At 50.4% G+C, this 19,466-nt stretch overlaps 1 protein-coding gene across 2 annotated transcripts in view; it reads right to left on the bottom strand.

The window, feature by feature from the left end:
• slc25a26 (solute carrier family 25 member 26) overlaps positions 1-19,466 on the bottom strand; it is an 80,582-nt gene that overhangs the window by 3,868 nt on the left and 57,248 nt on the right. Inside the window, exons 8-9 of one of the 2 annotated variants that reach the window (XM_014133413.2) lie at positions 7,638-7,702; positions 913-986 (exon numbers count right to left, since the gene is read on the bottom strand). In XM_014133413.2, coding sequence (XP_013988888.1) covers positions 913-986; positions 7,638-7,702 — 139 coding nt within the window. The remainder of the gene's footprint in view (positions 1-912; positions 987-7,637; positions 7,703-19,466) is intronic. The other variant, XM_014133414.2, reaches the window with a different exon arrangement.

Genomic DNA, 19,466 nt, shown 5'->3' with positions numbered 1-19,466 from the left:
AAGCCCACCCCGTCCCTGGTCTTCTCTCTCCCCAGCCGAGTGCGTTGAAGCCCACCCCGTCCCTGGTCTTCTCTCTCCCCAGCCGAGTGCGTTGAAGCCCACCCCGTCCCTGGTCTTCTCTCTCCCCAGCCGAGTGCGTTGAAGCCCACCCCGTCCCTGGTCTTCTCTTTCCACAGCCGAGTGTGATTAAGGAACTACCCGGGGGTTATTAAACAGACAGTTAATGTTGAATCAGAACCTCTTCCCAACATAATTGCACTCTCTGATTAGATTCCATTACTGCAGCCTACTCAAACAATCTCTGATAGTGCCTGAGAGAGAGGGAGAGAGACTGTTTTTGGCACCACCCCAAACCAAATCTGCTATTAACATCAGGGCCTGTATATCTTAACTAAATGATGGCTGCTCATACACACCAGACTATTATTCACAGGGCTGTTTGGTTTAGGGCTGGCAGGCCATCATTCCCTCCTGACCTGGCCTTTTCATTAGGAGATGTCATAAACACATCACACATTCAGCTCCACACATAAACCTTACCGTTGGCCCTACTAATGTCTTAATCAATAGGACTATTCAGAAAAGTTATGTCTCTTGGAAAGCTCTTAATTCTCATTTTTCAGGTTTCTGCGCTGAATTTATGTCCCCCGACTAGTGTTCCTACCAGCAGGCAAACCTGATTATGTGAAGAACTGTAGGACTTTAAATCAGATAATGCAAAGTAAAAAAAAAAATGTACAGGCTAAGAGAAATGGTTTAAGATTTTAAAAAACACAGTCTTTCAACAATAGAAAGGGGAAGGGGATACCTAGTCAGAGACACTTGTTGAAATGTGTACATAGGTACAGAAGGCTCCCCGAGACTAGTCCTCAGGTTCCCCCAGAACAGCAGCGTGTGATGGGCCATACTTACCCCGTCAAGCCCCTAGTCTTCCACACATCTAACAGCACCAGTGGGATGTTTCCACTCGCTGTACTAGTCCCAGCCTAAGAGAGAGAGAGAGAAAGAGAACAAATAAGAGACGTGACGATAGATGGATAGTCTCCTCCACTTCCTGCCACTTGGACAGACAACCTGTTTAGTCTTCCTCTCCCATCCTACCTCCTCCCACTCCTCCACTCACAGACATCGGTGGCAACACAGGTGACACCCATAACCACCCACCACCCACACTCCACCTGTTGTAGTTTTATGCCAGAGGTCTTGATTGGGGGGAGTGGGATCAGGAGTGGGGAGAGCGGGAGAAGTAGTTAAGCGTGAGGGGGGAGGGACTAGCGTGGCAAGAGGAATGGGAGGGTGATTAAAGAGAGGGGAAGTGAAGGGTGGGGTGCGGGGTTAGCATAACTGTGGCCTGGACTGTAAATCACCCTGTGTGTTTGTGTGTGCCCAGCAGTATTTGTATTTATTATGGATCCCCATTAGCTGCTGCCAAAGCAGCAGCTACTCTTCCTGGGGTCCAGCAAAATTAAGGCAGTTTATACAATTTTAAAACATTACAATACATTCACAACACACTGTGTGCCCTCAGGCCCCTACTCCACCACTACCACATATCTACAGTACTAAATCCATGTGTATGTATAGTGTGTATGTTATCGTATGTGTGTGTATGCATGTGTATGTGCCAATGTTTGTGTTGCTTCACAGTCCCCGCTGTTCCATGAGGTGTTTTTTTATCTGTTTTTTTTTAAGATCGAATTTTACTACTTGTGTCAGTTACTTGATGTGGAATAGAGTTCCATGTAGTCATGGCTTTATGTAGTACTGTGTGCCTCCCATAGTCTGTTCTGGACTTGGGGACTGTGAAGAGACCTTGTGGCATGTCTTGTGGGGTATGCATTCTACCTCTCATAAATAAAAGTAGTGATGAAGTCAATCTCTCCTCCACTTTCAGCCAGGAGAGATTGACATGCATATAATTAATATTAGCTCTCTGTGTACATCCAAGGGCCAGCCGTGCTGCCCTGTTCTGAGCCAATTGCAAAGTCCTTTTTTGTGGCACCTGACCACAGGACTGAAGAGTAGTCAAGGTGTGACAAAACTAGGGCCTGTAGAACCTGCCTTGTTGATAGTGTTAAGAAGGCAGAGCATTGTTTTATAATAGACAGACTTCTCCCCATCTTAGCTACTACTGCATCAATATGTTTTGACCATGACAGTTTACAATCTAGTGTTACTCCAAGCAGTTTAATCATCTCAACTTGCTCAATTTCCACATTATTTATTGCAAGATTTAGTTGAGGTTTAGGGTTTAGTGAGTGTTTTGTTCTAAATACAATGCTTTTAGTTTCAGAAATATTTAGGGCTAACTTATTCCTTGCCACCCACTCTGAAACTACCTGCAGCTCTTTGTTGAGTGTTGCAGTCATTTCAGTCGCTGTAGTAGCTGACATGTATACATAGACACTCTGGCTTTACTCAAAGTCAGTGGCATGTCGTTAGTAAAAATGGCAAGGGGCCTAAACAGCTACCCTGGGGAATTCCTGATTCTAACTGGATTACATTTGAGAGGCTTCCATTAAAGAACACCCTCTGTGTTCTGTTACACAAGTAACTCTTTATCCACATTATAGCAGGGGGTGTAAAGCCATAAAACATACGTTTTTCCAGCAGCAGACTACGATCGATAATGTCAAAAGCTGCACTGAAGTCTAACAAGACTGCCCCCACAATCATTTTATCAATTTCTCTCAGCCAATCATCAGTCATTTGTGTAAGTGCTGTGCTTGTTGAGTGTCCTTCCCTATAAGCATGCTGAAATTCTGTTGTCAATTTGTTTACTGTGAAATAGCATTGTATCTGGTCAAACACAATTTTTTCCAGAAGTTTACTAAGGGTTTGTAACAGTCTGATTGGTCGGCTATTTGAGCCAGTAAAGGGGGCTTTACTATTCTTGGTTAGCGGAATGACTTTAGCTTCCCTCCAGGCCTGAGGGCACATGCTCTCTAGTAGGCTTAAACTGAAGATGTGGCAAATAGGAGTGGCAATATCATCTGCTAATATCCTCAGTAATTTTCCATCCAGATTGTCAGACCCCGGTGGCTTGTCATTGTTGATAGACAAAAAAAAATTCACCTCTTCCACACTGTCTTCACGGAATTCAAAAGTACAATTCTTGTCTTTCATAATTTGGGCCGATATACCTGGATGTGTAGTGTCAGCGTTTGTTACTGGTATGTCATTCCTAAGTTTGCTTATCTTGCCAATAAAAAAGTCATTAAAGTAGTTTGCAATATCAGTGGGCTTTGTGATGAATGAGCCATCTGATTCAATGAATGAAGGAGCCGAGTTGGCTTTTTTCCCCCAAATGTAATTTAAGGTACCCCAAAGCTTTTTACTATCATTCTTTATATAATTTATCTTTGTTTCACAGTGTAGTTTATTTTTATTTAGTTTAGTCACATGATTTCTTAATTTGCAGTATGTTTGCCAATCAGTTGGGCTGCCAGATGTAATTGCCATACCTTTTGCCTCGACCCTCTCAACCATAACATTTTTCAATTCCTCATCAATCCAAGGGGATTTAACAATTTATACAGTCATTTTCTTAATGGGTGCGTGTGTTACGAATCCCTTTGGCCCTGCAGTCTAGGGGGGATGGCAACGAGACCGTAACATAAATCATGCAAATTATAATAGTGATAAGAAACAGTGAGAACCAATAACCACAGACAACTACAATCTACCGTCAAACTCTAATGGTTTATTTATAAACACACGGTAATGGGGTGTGAGAAAAGGGGCTGAGCTGGACCCAAGCAAAGAAACAATAATCCAAAAACACCCCTAAGCTAGACTAGCCTACCTCAATAACAGCTAGCTAACTAACCAAAAATACAGTGGGTGGTCCGCCCAGTTCTAACTAGGGTACTTAAACAAAGTATTCCTACGGGTAATGTATGCCCATGGGCGACTTGTCTTGGTACCCCCTTTACCCACCAAACAAACAAACAGTCAAACAACAAAACTCACAGGATTACCGGACAAATGTGACATGCAGTTGCAAAAACAAAAGAGATCAATACAGAGATAGAGAGAGAGACACAGTGAGATAGAGATTGGACACGAGCGATTGAGAGAATGAACACAAAGATTGATCACAGAGTGAGAATGAGCTAGAGAGAGAGCAACTGACTGGGGTTTTTAAACCAAGGGAAAGGGGCTGTGATAGGTTGAGGGAAAAGGAACAGGTGTCTTCTGATTGGGGACTGATTGATGACTGATTGGGGAGTGATGATTGTCACCTGTGAGGGGAAAAGGAGAGAGAAGAAACACACACCGGATACATACACAGGATACTTGTATCCATAACAGCGTGCTTATTAGTAACTGGAATAAGTAGTTTCATAAATGCGTCAAGTGCAGCGTCTGGTTGCTCTACATTACACACCACAGACCAGTAAATATTCTTTACATCATCAACATATGAATCACAACAAAACGTATTGTATGACCTCTTATACACTATATTCGGCCCAGCCTTTGGAACTTTGGTTTTCCTAGAGATGGCTATTATATTGTGATCACTACATCCTATGGATTTGGATACTGCTTTAAAGCAAATATCTGCATCGTTAGTAAAGATGTGTTCAATACATGTTGATAATTGAATTCCTGTGCTGTTTGTAACTACCCTGGTAGGTTGACTGACAACCTGATCCAGGTGGTTACAGTTTTAAGTTTTTTCCTGAGTGGGCAGCTTGATGATAGCCAGTCAATATTTAAATCACCCAGAAAATATACTTCTCTGTTGATATCACATACATTATCAAGCATTTCACACATATTACCCAGATACTGACTGTTAGCACTTGGTGGTCTATAGCAGCTTCCCACCAGAGAGGTGAGGCAGATGAACCTGTAGCCATATCACTTTAACAGTATTTAACATTAGATCGTCTCTAAGCTTTACAGGAATGTGGTTCTGAATATAGACCGCAACACCACCTCCGTTGTCATTTCTGTCTTTTCGGTAGATGTTATAACCATGTATTGCTACCACTGTATCATCAAACGTATTATCTAAGTGAGTTTCATAGATAGTCAGAATATGAAGGTCATCAGTTACAAGCAAGTTATGGACTTCATGGACCTTATTATTGGTGAAATCACGGGAATCCTGTTGATTCCTACATCTGAATTCTCCCGTTTCTATTGGAGGGGCTGAGAAACCTCTTTCTCCTTCACTTGTCCCACACGTTTTATTTTTCCTCAGCAACAGAGAGGAGGAACGGAGAATCTCTCTGTCCAAAATACACACAGACCACAAGCAACTCAGAACAGGTCTATGCTGACATGCACACTCTCTCTATTTGGCTCTTATCCCTCTCTCCATTTTTCTGACATACATCCCCTCATTATATCTATCACTTGGTGTATCTGGGCACCTGTTGTACTGTAGCAGTGGGGTTCACTGGTGAGTATGTAATGTCTCTCTCTCTTTTCTGTTATTCCCCCTCTCCCCTCCTCCATTTCCCTAAACCCTCTAGTAGATGTAGGCAGTTTGGTCAGTAAGTTAGTCTGGGTGATGGGGGGACCTATTATAGCAGTAGCAAAGGCAGGGATGTGCCAGGCTCAGACTGGGGACCTGTTGTACAGAGTAGCAGTGGGTACAGCTTTCAGAGGACACAGTGCTGTTTGCCAGGCTGTGGGCAGTGCAGCATGGTAAGAGTCCTGTTCTGTGTTTTTCTAGGTCCTGCTGGCCACTGAGGAACAGTCTGAGCAGTCTCTCTGAGCCAGCAGACCCACCCCTGTCCCAGCCAGCAGACCCACCCCTGTCCCAGCCAGCAGGCCCACCCGTGTCCCAGCCAGCAGACCCAACCCTGTCCCAGCCAGCAGACCCACCCCTGTCCCAGCCAGCAGACCCATCCCTGTCCCAGCCAGCAGACCCACCCGTGTCCCAGCCAGCAGACCCACCCCTGTCCCAGCCAGCAGACCCACCCCTGTCCCAGCCAGCAGACCCACCCCTGTCCCAGCCAGCAGACCCACCCCTGTCCCAGCCAGCAGACCCACCCCTGTCCCAGCCTGCAGACCCACCCCTGTCCCAGCCAGCAGACCCTCCCCTGTCCCAGCCAGCAGACCCTCTCCTGTCCCAGCAAGCAGACCCTCCCCTGTCCCAGCCAGCAGATCCTTCCCTGTCTCAGCCAGCAGACCCTTCCCTGTCCCAGCCAGCAGACCCATCCCTGTCCCAGCCAGCAGACCCACCCCTGTCCCAGCCAGCAGACCCACCCCTGTCCCAGCCAGCAGACCCACCCCTGTCCCAGCCAGCAGACCCACCCCTGTCCCAGCCAGCAGACCCACCCCTGTCCCAGCCAGCAGACCCTCCCCTGTCCCAGCCTGCAGACCCACCCCTGTCCCAGCCAGCAGACCCTCCCCTGTCCCAGCCAGCAGACCCTCCCCTGTCCCAGCAAGCAGACCCACCCCTGTCCCAGCCAGCAGACCCTTCCCTGTCTCAGCCAGCAGACCCTTCCCTGTCCCAGCCAGCAGACCCCGCCCTGTCCCAGCCAGCAGACCCACCCCTGTCCCAGCCAGCAGACCCCGCCCTGTCCCAGCCAGCAGACCCACCCCTGTCCCAGCCAGCAGACCCTCTCCTGTCCCAGCAAGCAGACCCACCCCTGTCCCAGCCAGCAGACCCCGCCCTGTCCCAGCCAGCAGACCCACCCCTGGCTCTGACTTTTCTTCTGGAACAGGAGGAAACTAATGTGACAAGCTCCAACACCGCCATATCCCATCAACACCCCTCCTCCCCTCCACCCCCACTTCTCTTCACCCCACGCCTCAGTCCTGTCTGGGCTTGTGCAACAGGCGTTCAGGGCCCCGGTGAGGGAAACAAAGGAAATTAACTACCATGGGTGATCTTATGTGGGGTTTTATAGAGTCTCAGAAAATGCTCCATTGTGTGTTTTAGCACTAAAAATGTGAATTAATGTAACAACCAGCTAATATTATGTCAATAAAATCCCAAGCGACCTCACCCCTAACTCTATAACCCCTGCTAAAACATGTTTATGGCAAATGTTTTGACACGTCATACAACATTGTTTTCACCATCTTCACACAAGCGCCACGTCTAACCAACTGAAGTGTTACAGAGTACAAAGTAGTATCTCATTTGTCATCGCGGAGAACAAAAAGCACAGAACACTTTGTCTTATCCAAGGACACAACGACTGGGTTCAATTGAACTCACAACACCCCCACTAACATAACACAGAGAGACACTGTCAGACAAACACAGGAACTAGCAGAGTAAACGCATGATAAACCCAGGACAGGCAGAGCAGAGCTCGGCTAACACAATGACACAAGCCTTCTGTTCCTGCTCTCTCTGAGAGAGATGAGAGGCCTGTCTGTCCTGTCTGTTCCATTGGAAACTACTCTGGCCTGTCCAGATGTACTACAGCTAACGTTAAACATGTCCACAGAGCACTGTCCATTCAACGCTGGGCTGTGGAGAACACAGAGTGAATGTGCGTGTCACCACTGTCCATACTCCTGTTCTCCATGGCAGTGTGTCTCTGCTGAGCTTTGTCTACATTCGAGAACGGCAGTTCACTGTGGGGCGTCACTCCGGCAGACACACAGTGTTGAACAGTCCTGTAGCTGGCCCGGCCTGGGTTAGCTTGATTGGGCCTTACCTTGGCCAACATGATCCTGGTCTTAGCCACGTCCAGGGGAGTGGTGACGAACGCTGCTATTCCACCTGGAAACACAGCGGATAACACACACACACACACACACACACACACACACACACACACACACACACACACACACACACACACACACACACACACACACACACACACACACACACACACACACACACACACACACACACACAAAATGAGTGCACTGCAAACATTTCTGTTCTGTAATGACAAAATACACTCTTATGACCTTTTTGACATCAAAATAATAGTTAGCTACATTTCATGATTCAACGGGATACATTGATAATCTCAAAGATGTTTCCCCAATAAAGCTCCATTCCTAGACCAGACCCACTATTCCTCCCACACCGTCAGTCAGGCCCACGCCTCACTAAACACTACACACAGAGAGACTATCCTCCCACACCGTCAGTCAGACCCACGCCTCACTAAACACTACACACAGAGAGACTATCCTCCCACACCGTCAGTCAGGCCCACGCCTCACTAAACACTACACACAGAGAGACTATCCTCCCACACCGTCAGTCAGGCCCACGCCTCACTAAACACTACACACAGAGAGACTATCCTCCCACACCGTCAGTCAGGCCCACGCCTCACTAAACACTACACACAGAGAGACTATCCTCCCACACCGTCAGTCAGGCCCACGCCTCACTAAACACTACACACAGAGAGACTATCCTCCCACACCGTCAGTCAGGCCCACGCCTCACTAAACACTACACACAGAGAGACTATCCTCCCACACCGTCAGTCAGGCTCACTAAACACTACACACAGAGAGACTATCCTCCCACACCGTCAGTCAGACCCACGCCTCACTAAACACTACACACAGAGAGACTATCCTCCCACACCGTCAGTCAGGCCCACGCCTCACTAAACACTACACACAGAGAGACTATCCTCCCACACCGTCAGTCAGGCTCACTAAACACTACACACAGAGAGACTATCCTCCCACACTGTCAGTCAGACCCACGCCTCACTAAACACTACACACAGAGAGACTATCCTCCCACACCGTCAGTCAGGCCCACGCCTCACTAAACACTACACACAGAGAGACTATCCTCCCACACCGTCAGTCAGACCCACGCCTCACTAAACACTACACACAGAGAGACTATCCTCCCACACCGTCAGTCAGGCCCACGCCTCACTAAACACTACACACAGAGAGACTATCCTCCCACACCGTCAGTCAGGCTCACTAAACACTACACACAGAGAGACTATCCTCCCACACCGTCAGTCAGGCTCACTAAACACTACACACAGAGAGACTATCCTCCCACACTGTCAGTCAGGCCCACGCCTCACTAAACACTACACACAGAGAGACTATCCTCCCACACCGTCAGTCAGGCTCACTAAACACTACACACAGAGAGACTATCCTCCCACACTGTCAGTCAGGCCCACGCCTCACTAAACACTACACACAGAGAGACTATCCTCCCACACCGTCAGTCAGGCCCACGCCTCACTAAACACTACACACAGAGAGACTATCCTCCCACACCGTCAGTCAGGCCCACGCCTCACTAAACACTACACACAGAGAGACTATCCTCCCACACCGTCAGTCAGGCCCACGCCTCACTAAACACTACACACAGAGAGACTATCCTCCCACACCGTCAGTCAGGCCCACTAAACACTACACACAGAGAGACTATCCTCCCACACCGTCAGTCAGGCTCACTAAACACTACACACAGAGAGACTATCCTCCCACACCGTCAGTCAGACCCACGCCTCACTAAACACTACACACAGAGAGACTATCCTCCCACACCGTCAGTCAGGCCCACGCCTCACTAAACACTACACACAGAGAGACTATCCTCCCACACCGTCAGTCAGGCTCACTAAACACTACACACAGAGAGACTATCCTCCCACACCGTCAGTCAGGCTCACTAAACACTACACACAGAGAGACTATCCTCCCACACCGTCAGTCAGGCTCACTAAACACTACACACAGAGAGACTATCCTCCCACACCGTCAGTCAGACCCACGCCTCACTAAACACTACACACAGAGAGACTATCCTCCCACACCGTCAGTCAGACCCACGCCTCACTAAACACTACACACAGAGAGACTATCCTCCCACACCGTCAGTCAGGCCCACGCCTCACTAAACACTACACACAGAGAGACTATCCTCCCACACCGTCAGTCAGGCCCACGCCTCACTAAACACTACACACAGAGAGACTATCCTCCCACACCGTCAGTCAGGCTCACTAAACACTACACACAGAGAGACTATCCTCCCACACCGTCAGTCAGGCTCACTAAACACTACACACAGAGAGACTATCCTCCCACACCGTCAGTCAGGCCCACGCCTCACTAAACACTACACACAGAGAGACTATCCTCCCACACCGTCAGTCAGGCTCACTAAACACTACACACAGAGAGACTATCCTCCCACACCGTCAGTCAGGCCCACGCCTCACTAAACACTACACACAGAGAGACTATCCTCCCACACCGTCAGTCAGGCTCACTAAACACTACACACAGAGAGACTATCCTCCCACACCGTCAGTCAGACCCACGCCTCACTAAACACTACACACAGAGAGACTATCCTCCCACACCGTCAGTCAGGCCCCTCACTAAACACTACACACAGAGAGACTATCCTCCCACACCGTCAGTCAGGCCCACGCCTCACTAAACACTACACACAGAGAGACTATCCTCCCACACCGTCAGTCAGACCCACGCCTCACTAAACACTACACACAGAGAGACTATCCTCCCACACCGTCAGTCAGGCTCACTAAACACTACACACAGAGAGACTATCCTCCCACACCGTCAGTCAGGCCCACGCCTCACTAAACACTACACACAGAGAGACTATCCTCCCACACCGTCAGTCAGGCCCACGCCTCACTAAACACTACACACAGAGAGACTATCCTCCCACACCGTCAGTCAGGCCCCGTCACTAAACACTACACACAGAGAGACTATCCTCCCACACCGTCAGTCAGGCCCACGCCTCACTAAACACTACACACAGAGAGACTATCCTCCCACACCGTCAGTCAGGCCTCACTAAACACTACACACAGAGAGACTATCCTCCCACACCGTCAGTCAGGCCCACGCCTCACTAAACACTACACACAGAGAGACTATCCTCCCACACCGTCAGTCAGACCCACGCCTCACTAAACACTACACACAGAGAGACTATCCTCCCACACCGTCAGTCAGGCCCACGCCTCACTAAACACTACACACAGAGAGACTATCCTCCCACACCGTCAGTCAGGCCCACGCCTCACTAAACACTACACACAGAGAGACTATCCTCCCACACCGTCAGTCAGGCCCACGCCTCACTAAACACTACACACAGAGAGACTATCCTCCCACACTGTCAGTCAGACCCACGCCTCACTAAACACTACACACAGAGAGACTATCCTCCCACACCGTCAGTCAAGCTCACTAAACACTACACACAGAGAGACTATCCTCCCACACCGTCAGTCAGACCCACGCCTCACTAAACACTACACACAGAGAGACTATCCTCCCACACCGTCAGTCAGGCCCACGCCTCACTAAACACTACACACAGAGAGACTATCCTCCCACACCGTCAGTCAGGCCCGAGCCTCACTAAACACTACACACAGAGAGACTATCCTCCCACACCGTCAGTCAGGCCCACGCCTCACTAAACACTACACACAGAGAGACTATCCTCCCACACCGTCAGTCAGGCTCACTAAACACTACACACAGAGAGACTATCCTCCCACACCGTCAGTCAGACCCACGCCTCACTAAACACTACACACAGAGAGACTATCCTCCCACACCGTCAGTCAGGCCCACGCCTCACTAAACACTACACACAGAGAGACTATCCTCCCACACCGTCAGTCAGGCCCACGCCTCACTAAACACTACACACAGAGAGACTATCCTCCCACACCGTCAGTCAGGCCCACGCCTCACTAAACACTACACACAGAGAGACTATCCTCCCACACCGTCAGTCAGACCCACGCCTCACTAAACACTACACACAGAGAGACTATCCTCCCACACCGTCAGTCAGGCTCACTAAACACTACACACAGAGAGACTATCCTCCCACACCGTCAGTCAGGCCCACCTCACTAAACACTACACACAGAGAGACTATCCTCCCACACCGTCAGTCAGGCCCTCACTAAACACTACACACAGAGAGACTATCCTCCCACACCGTCAGTCAGACCCACGCCTCACTAAACACTACACACAGAGAGACTATCCTCCCACACCGTCAGTCAGGCCCACGCCTCACTAAACACTACACACAGAGAGACTATCCTCCCACACCGTCAGTCAGGCCCACGCCTCACTAAACACTACACACAGAGAGACTATCCTCCCACACCGTCAGTCAGGCTCACTAAACACTACACACAGAGAGACTATCCTCCCACACCGTCAGTCAGGCCCACGCCTCACTAAACACTACACACAGAGAGACTATCCTCCCACACCGTCAGTCAGGCCCACGCCTCACTAAACACTACACACAGAGAGACTATCCTCCCACACCGTCAGTCAGGCTCACTAAACACTACACACAGAGAGACTATCCTCCCACACCGTCAGTCAGGCCCACGCCTCACTAAACACTACACACAGAGAGACTATCCTCCCACACCGTCAGTCAGGCCCACGCCTCACTAAACACTACACACAGAGAGACTATCCTCCCACACCGTCAGTCAGGCCCACGCCTCACTAAACACTACACACAGAGAGACTATCCTCCCACACCGTCAGTCAGGCCCACGCCTCACTAAACACTACACACAGAGAGACTATCCTCCCACACCGTCAGTCAGGCCCACCTCACTAAACACTACACACAGAGAGACTATCCTCCCACACCGTCAGTCAGGCCCGCTCACTAAACACTACACACAGAGAGACTATCCTCCCACACCGTCAGTCAGACCCACGCCTCACTAAACACTACACACAGAGAGACTATCCTCCCACACCGTCAGTCAGGCCCACGCCTCACTAAACACTACACACAGAGAGACTATCCTCCCACACCGTCAGTCAGGCCCACGCTCACTAAACACTACACACAGAGAGACTATCCTCCCACACCGTCAGTCAGGCTCACTAAACACTACACACAGAGAGACTATCCTCCCACACCGTCAGTCAGGCCCACTCACTAAACACTACACACAGAGAGACTATCCTCCCACACCGTCAGTCAGACCCACGCCTCACTAAACACTACACACAGAGAGACTATCCTCCCACACCGTCAGTCAGACCCACGCCTCACTAAACACTACACACAGAGAGACTATCCTCCCACACCGTCAGTCAGGCCCACGCCTCACTAAACACTACACACAGAGAGACTATCCTCCCACACCGTCAGTCAGGCCCACGCCTCACTAAACACTACACACAGAGAGACTATCCTCCCACACCGTCAGTCAGGCCGCTCACTAAACACTACACACAGAGAGACTATCCTCCCACACCGTCAGTCAGCGCTCACTAAACACTACACACAGAGAGACTATCCTCCCACACCGTCAGTCAGGCCCACGCCTCACTAAACACTACACACAGAGAGACTATCCTCCCACACCGTCAGTCAGCCACGCTCACTAAACACTACACACAGAGAGACTATCCTCCCACACCGTCAGTCAGGCCCACGCCTCACTAAACACTACACACAGAGAGACTATCCTCCCACACCGTCAGTCAGGCCCGTCACTAAACACTACACACAGAGAGACTATCCTCCCACACCGTCAGTCAGACCCACGCCTCACTAAACACTACACACAGAGAGACTATCCTCCCACACCGTCAGTCAGGCCCCGCTCACTAAACACTACACACAGAGAGACTATCCTCCCACACCGTCAGTCAGGCCCACGCCTCACTAAACACTACACACAGAGAGACTATCCTCCCACACCGTCAGTCAGACCCACGCCTCACTAAACACTACACACAGAGAGACTATCCTCCCACACCGTCAGTCAGGCCACGCCTCACTAAACACTACACACAGAGAGACTATCCTCCCACACCGTCAGTCAGGCCCACGCCTCACTAAACACTACACACAGAGAGACTATCCTCCCACACCGTCAGTCAGGCCCACGCCTCACTAAACACTACACACAGAGAGACTATCCTCCCACACCGTCAGTCAGGCTCACTAAACACTACACACAGAGAGACTATCCTCCCACACCGTCAGTCAGGCCCACGCCTCACTAAACACTACACACAGAGAGACTATCCTCCCACACCGTCAGTCAGGCCTCACTAAACACTACACACAGAGAGACTATCCTCCCACACCGTCAGTCAGGCCCACGCCTCACTAAACACTACACACAGAGAGACTATCCTCCCACACCGTCAGTCAGACCCACGCCTCACTAAACACTACACACAGAGAGACTATCCTCCCACACCGTCAGTCAGGCCCACGCCTCACTAAACACTACACACAGAGAGACTATCCTCCCACACCGTCAGTCAGGCCCACGCCTCACTAAACACTACACACAGAGAGACTATCCTCCCACACCGTCAGTCAGGCCCACGCCTCACTAAACACTACACACAGAGAGACTATCCTCCCACACCGTCAGTCAGACCCACGCCTCACTAAACACTACACACAGAGAGACTATCCTCCCACACCGTCAGTCAAGCCCCCCTCACTAAACACTACACACAGAGAGACTATCCTCCCACACCGTCAGTCAGACCCACGCCTCACTAAACACTACACACAGAGAGACTATCCTCCCACACCGTCAGTCAGGCCCACGCCTCACTAAACACTACACACAGAGAGACTATCCTCCCACACCGTCAGTCAGGCCCGCGCCTCACTAAACACTACACACAGAGAGACTATCCTCCCACACCGTCAGTCAGGCCCACGCCTCACTAAACACTACACACAGAGAGACTATCCTCCCACACCGTCAGTCAGGCTCACTAAACACTACACACAGAGAGACTATCCTCCCACACCGTCAGTCAGACCCACGCCTCACTAAACACTACACACAGAGAGACTATCCTCCCACACCGTCAGTCAGGCCCACGCCTCACTAAACACTACACACAGAGAGACTATCCTCCCACACCGTCAGTCAGGCCCACGCCTCACTAAACACTACACACAGAGAGACTATCCTCCCACACCGTCAGTCAGGCCCACGCCTCACTAAACACTACACACAGAGAGACTATCCTCCCACACCGTCAGTCAGACCCACGCCTCACTAAACACTACACACAGAGAGACTATCCTCCCACACCGTCAGTCAGGCTCACTAAACACTACACACAGAGAGACTATCCTCCCACACCGTCAGTCAGGCCCACGCCTCACTAAACACTACACACAGAGAGACTATCCTCCCACACCGTCAGTCAGGCTCACTAAACACTACACACAGAGAGACTATCCTCCCACACCGTCAGTCAGACCCACGCCTCACTAAACACTACACACAGAGAGACTATCCTCCCACACCGTCAGTCAGGCCCACGCCTCACTAAACACTACACACAGAGAGACTATCCTCCCACACCGTCAGTCAGGCCCACGCCTCACTAAACACTACACACAGAGAGACTATCCTCCCACACCGTCAGTCAGGCCTCACTAAACACTACACACAGAGAGACTATCCTCCCACACCGTCAGTCAGGCCCACGCCTCACTAAACACTACACACAGAGAGACTATCCTCCCACACCGTCAGTCAGGCCCACGCCTCACTAAACACTACACACAGAGAGACTATCCTCCCACACCGTCAGTCAGGCTCACTAAACACTACACACAGAGAGACTATCCTCCCACACCGTCAGTCAGACCCACGCCTCACTAAACACTACACACAGAGAGACTATCCTCCCACACCGTCAGTCAGGCCCACGCCTCACTAAACACTACACACAGAGAGACTATCCTCCCACACCGTCAGTCAGGCCCACGCCTCACTAAACACTACACACAGAGAGACTATCCTCCCACACCGTCAGTCAGGCTCACTAAACACTACACACAGAGAGACTATCCTCCCACACCGTCAGTCAGGCCCACGCCTCACTAAACACTACACACAGAGAGACTATCCTCCCACACCGTCAGTCAGGCCCACGCCTCACTAAACACTACACACAGAGAGACTATCCTCCCACACCGTCAGTCAGGCTCACTAAACACTACACACAGAGAGACTATCCTCCCACACCGTCAGTCAGGCCCACGCCTCACTAAACACTACACACAGAGAGACTATCCTCCCACACCGTCAGTCAGGCTCACTAATCACTACACACAGAGAGACTATCCTCCCACACCGTCAGTCAGGCCCACGCCTCACTAAACACTACACACAGAGAGACTATCCTCCCACACCGTCAGTCAGGCTCACTAAACACTACACACAGAGAGACTATCCTCCCACACTGTCAGTCAGGCCCACGCCTCACTAAACACTACACACAGAGAGACTATCCTCCCACACCGTCAGTCAGACCCACGCCTCACTAAACACTACACACAGAGAGACTATCCTCCCACACCGTCAGTCAGGCCCACGCCTCACTAAACACTACACACAGAGAGACTATCCTCCCACACCGTCAGTCAGGCCCACGCCTCACTAAACACTACACACAGAGAGACTATCCTCCCACACCGTCAGTCAGACCCACGCCTCACTAAACACTACACACAGAGAGACTATCCTCCCACACCGTCAGTCAGGCTCACTAAACACTACACACAGAGAGACTATCCTCCCACACCGTCAGTCAGGCTCACTAAACACTACACACAGAGAGACTATCCTCCCACACCGTCAGTCAGGCCCACGCCTCACTAAACACTACACACAGAGAGACTATCCTCCCACACCGTCAGTCAGGCTCACTAAACACTACACACAGAGAGACTATCCTCCCACACCGTCAGTCAGACCCACGCCTCACTAAACACTACACACAGAGAGACTATCCTCCCACACCGTCAGTCAGGCCCACGCCTCACTAAACACTACACACAGAGAGACTATCCTCCCACACCGTCAGTCAGGCCCACGCCTCACTAAACACTACACACAGAGAGACTATCCTCCCACACCGTCAGTCAGGCCCACGCCTCACTAAACACTACACACAGAGAGACTATCCTCCCACACCGTCAGTCAGGCCCACGCCTCACTAAACACTACACACAGAGAGACTATCCTCCCACACCGTCAGTCAGGCTCACTAAACACTACACACAGAGAGACTATCCTCCCACACCGTCAGTCAGGCCCACGCCTCACTAAACACTACACACAGAGAGACTATCCTCCCACACCGTCAGTCAGACCCACGCCTCACTAAACACTACACACAGAGAGACTATCCTCCCACACCGTCAGTCAGGCCCACGCCTCACTAAACACTACACACAGAGAGACTATCCTCCCACACCGTCAGTCAGGCTCACTAAACACTACACACAGAGAGACTATCCTCCCACACCGTCAGTCAGGCCCACGCCTCACTAAACACTACACACAGAGAGACTATCCTCCCACACCGTCAGTCAGGCCCACGCCTCACTAAACACTACACACAGAGAGACTATCCTCCCACACCGTCAGTCAGGCTCACTAAACACTACACACAGAGAGACTATCCTCCCACACCGTCAGTCAGGCCCACTAAACACTACACACAGAGAGACTATCCTCCCACACCGTCAGTCAGGCCCACGCCTCACTAAACACTACACACAGAGAGACTATCCTCCCACACCGTCAGTCAGACCCACGCCTCACTAAACACTACACACAGAGAGACTATCCTCCCACACCGTCAGTCAGGCCCACGCCTCACTAAACACTACACACAGAGAGACTATCCTCCCACACCGTCAGTCAGGCCCACGCCTCACTAAACACTACACACAGAGAGACTATCCTCCCACACCGTCAGTCAGGCCCACGCCTCACTAAACACTACACACAGAGAGACTATCCTCCCACACCGTCAGTCAGGCCACCTCACTAAACACTACACACAGAGAGACTATCCTCCCACACCGTCAGTCAGGCCCACGCCTCACTAAACACTACACACAGAGAGACTATCCTCCCACACCGTCAGTCAGGCCCACGCCTCACTAAACACTACACACAGAGAGACTATCCTCCCACACCGTCAGTCAGGCCCACGCCTCACTAAACACTACACACAGAGAGACTATCCTCCCACACCGTCAGTCAGGCTCACTAATCACTACACACAGAGAGACTATCCTCCCACACTGTCTGTCTGTCAGTCTCACCCCCCCCTCCCACCCTTGCTGCTTTTCTTTATGCAGCGCTACAGGAAGGTTACCCCCCCTATCTAAACCCAGGCCAAGTTTGGAGGCCCACACTCTGAAGGTTCCAGGGGTGTCCCCACTGAGAGGAGAGGAGGGGGAGGAGAGTGCCAAAACCCCTACACCCTCTCAGTGTCTGTCTGTCTGACTATCGTCCAGTTACATAGCAACTGCTGTCAGTAAACAGGGACATCAGGGGCTACTGAAGAGCAGTGAGGGAGAGGAGCTGATGCTTGGCCATGTAACTGTTATACATTTAAATGTTATAAGAGGTTTCCAATAACCATCTCTATATGCTTTGGGACTTTTACCATTGTTTTAAGCACTGTTCTGATGTGGCTGACTTCTCTGACTTCATTTTCCCAACCCTCACCAAGTATACTGTAGACTCTGTGTTGATAAAACATACTGGATTCTACGATACTTGGGTGTCCCTCAAAGCATTTGGTATCCATGCAAATATAATAAGCTGGGTTTGGGATCTAGAACTGGTGTAAAATCACATGATGTGATCGACATTACAAGCAAGGTTAAATACAAAATCAGTCAATGAAGTAAAATCAGTCATTTAAGTAAAATCAGTCAATTAAGTAAAATCAGTCAATGAAGTAAAATCAGTCATTTAAGTAATCCAGTTTAGTGGTCTGGCAATGAAACTGTGGATTCAACAGGCGGTTCATAGAAGATAAGAGACAGTGTCATTATGTGTCTCTTAGCCTTCGACACAAGTAGAGGAATATATGAAGTGTGAGTATTTCCTATGCTGACTGGATCACACATACTTTATAAGGCATGATGTGGGGAAGTCGAGTGAAAGCTGAGCATCCCTCTTGGTCCTCTGTTGTGTGGGGAAATCAACTAAACTCAGACTCAGAGATTACACCGTCTCCCCCCTGTCATCCTGGCTTTCTCTCTCCTCCCCCCACCTCCTTCTCTCTTATTCCATCTCTACTCCTCACCTCTCAATTTCTCTCCCTCTACTACACCCCCCCATCTTTCCTCTCTCTCCTCTCCCCCTCCAACTGCCCTTCCACCCCCCCCTCTCCTCCCCAGTGTGTGTTTGCTCCAGGTGGGGTGGCTTGTGGCCATGTCTATGGTCCTCAGGGTGCAGTGTCCTCAGCCCCAGCCCTCAGCTCCTACAAATCTGATTTTTGTCTGGCCTGTCATACAGACTAAAGAGTTATGGCCCAACTGTCTCTCTTTCTCTCTTAGTCTCTCTCTCTCTTTGTCTCTGTATCCATCTCTCACTCTCTGTTACTCATGTACTCTCTTACACTCTCCACCTCTCTCTTCCTCACTATTTTGTTCCTCCTCCCTCTCGGTTTCTCTCTCTCTGCCT

Source organism: Salmo salar, chromosome ssa12 (genome assembly GCF_905237065.1).
Source record: "Salmo salar chromosome ssa12, Ssal_v3.1, whole genome shotgun sequence".
Taxonomy (NCBI): domain Eukaryota; kingdom Metazoa; phylum Chordata; class Actinopteri; order Salmoniformes; family Salmonidae; genus Salmo; species Salmo salar.
Note: the sequence above shows the minus strand (reverse complement) of the source record. Positions and strands in the feature narration are given on the sequence as shown.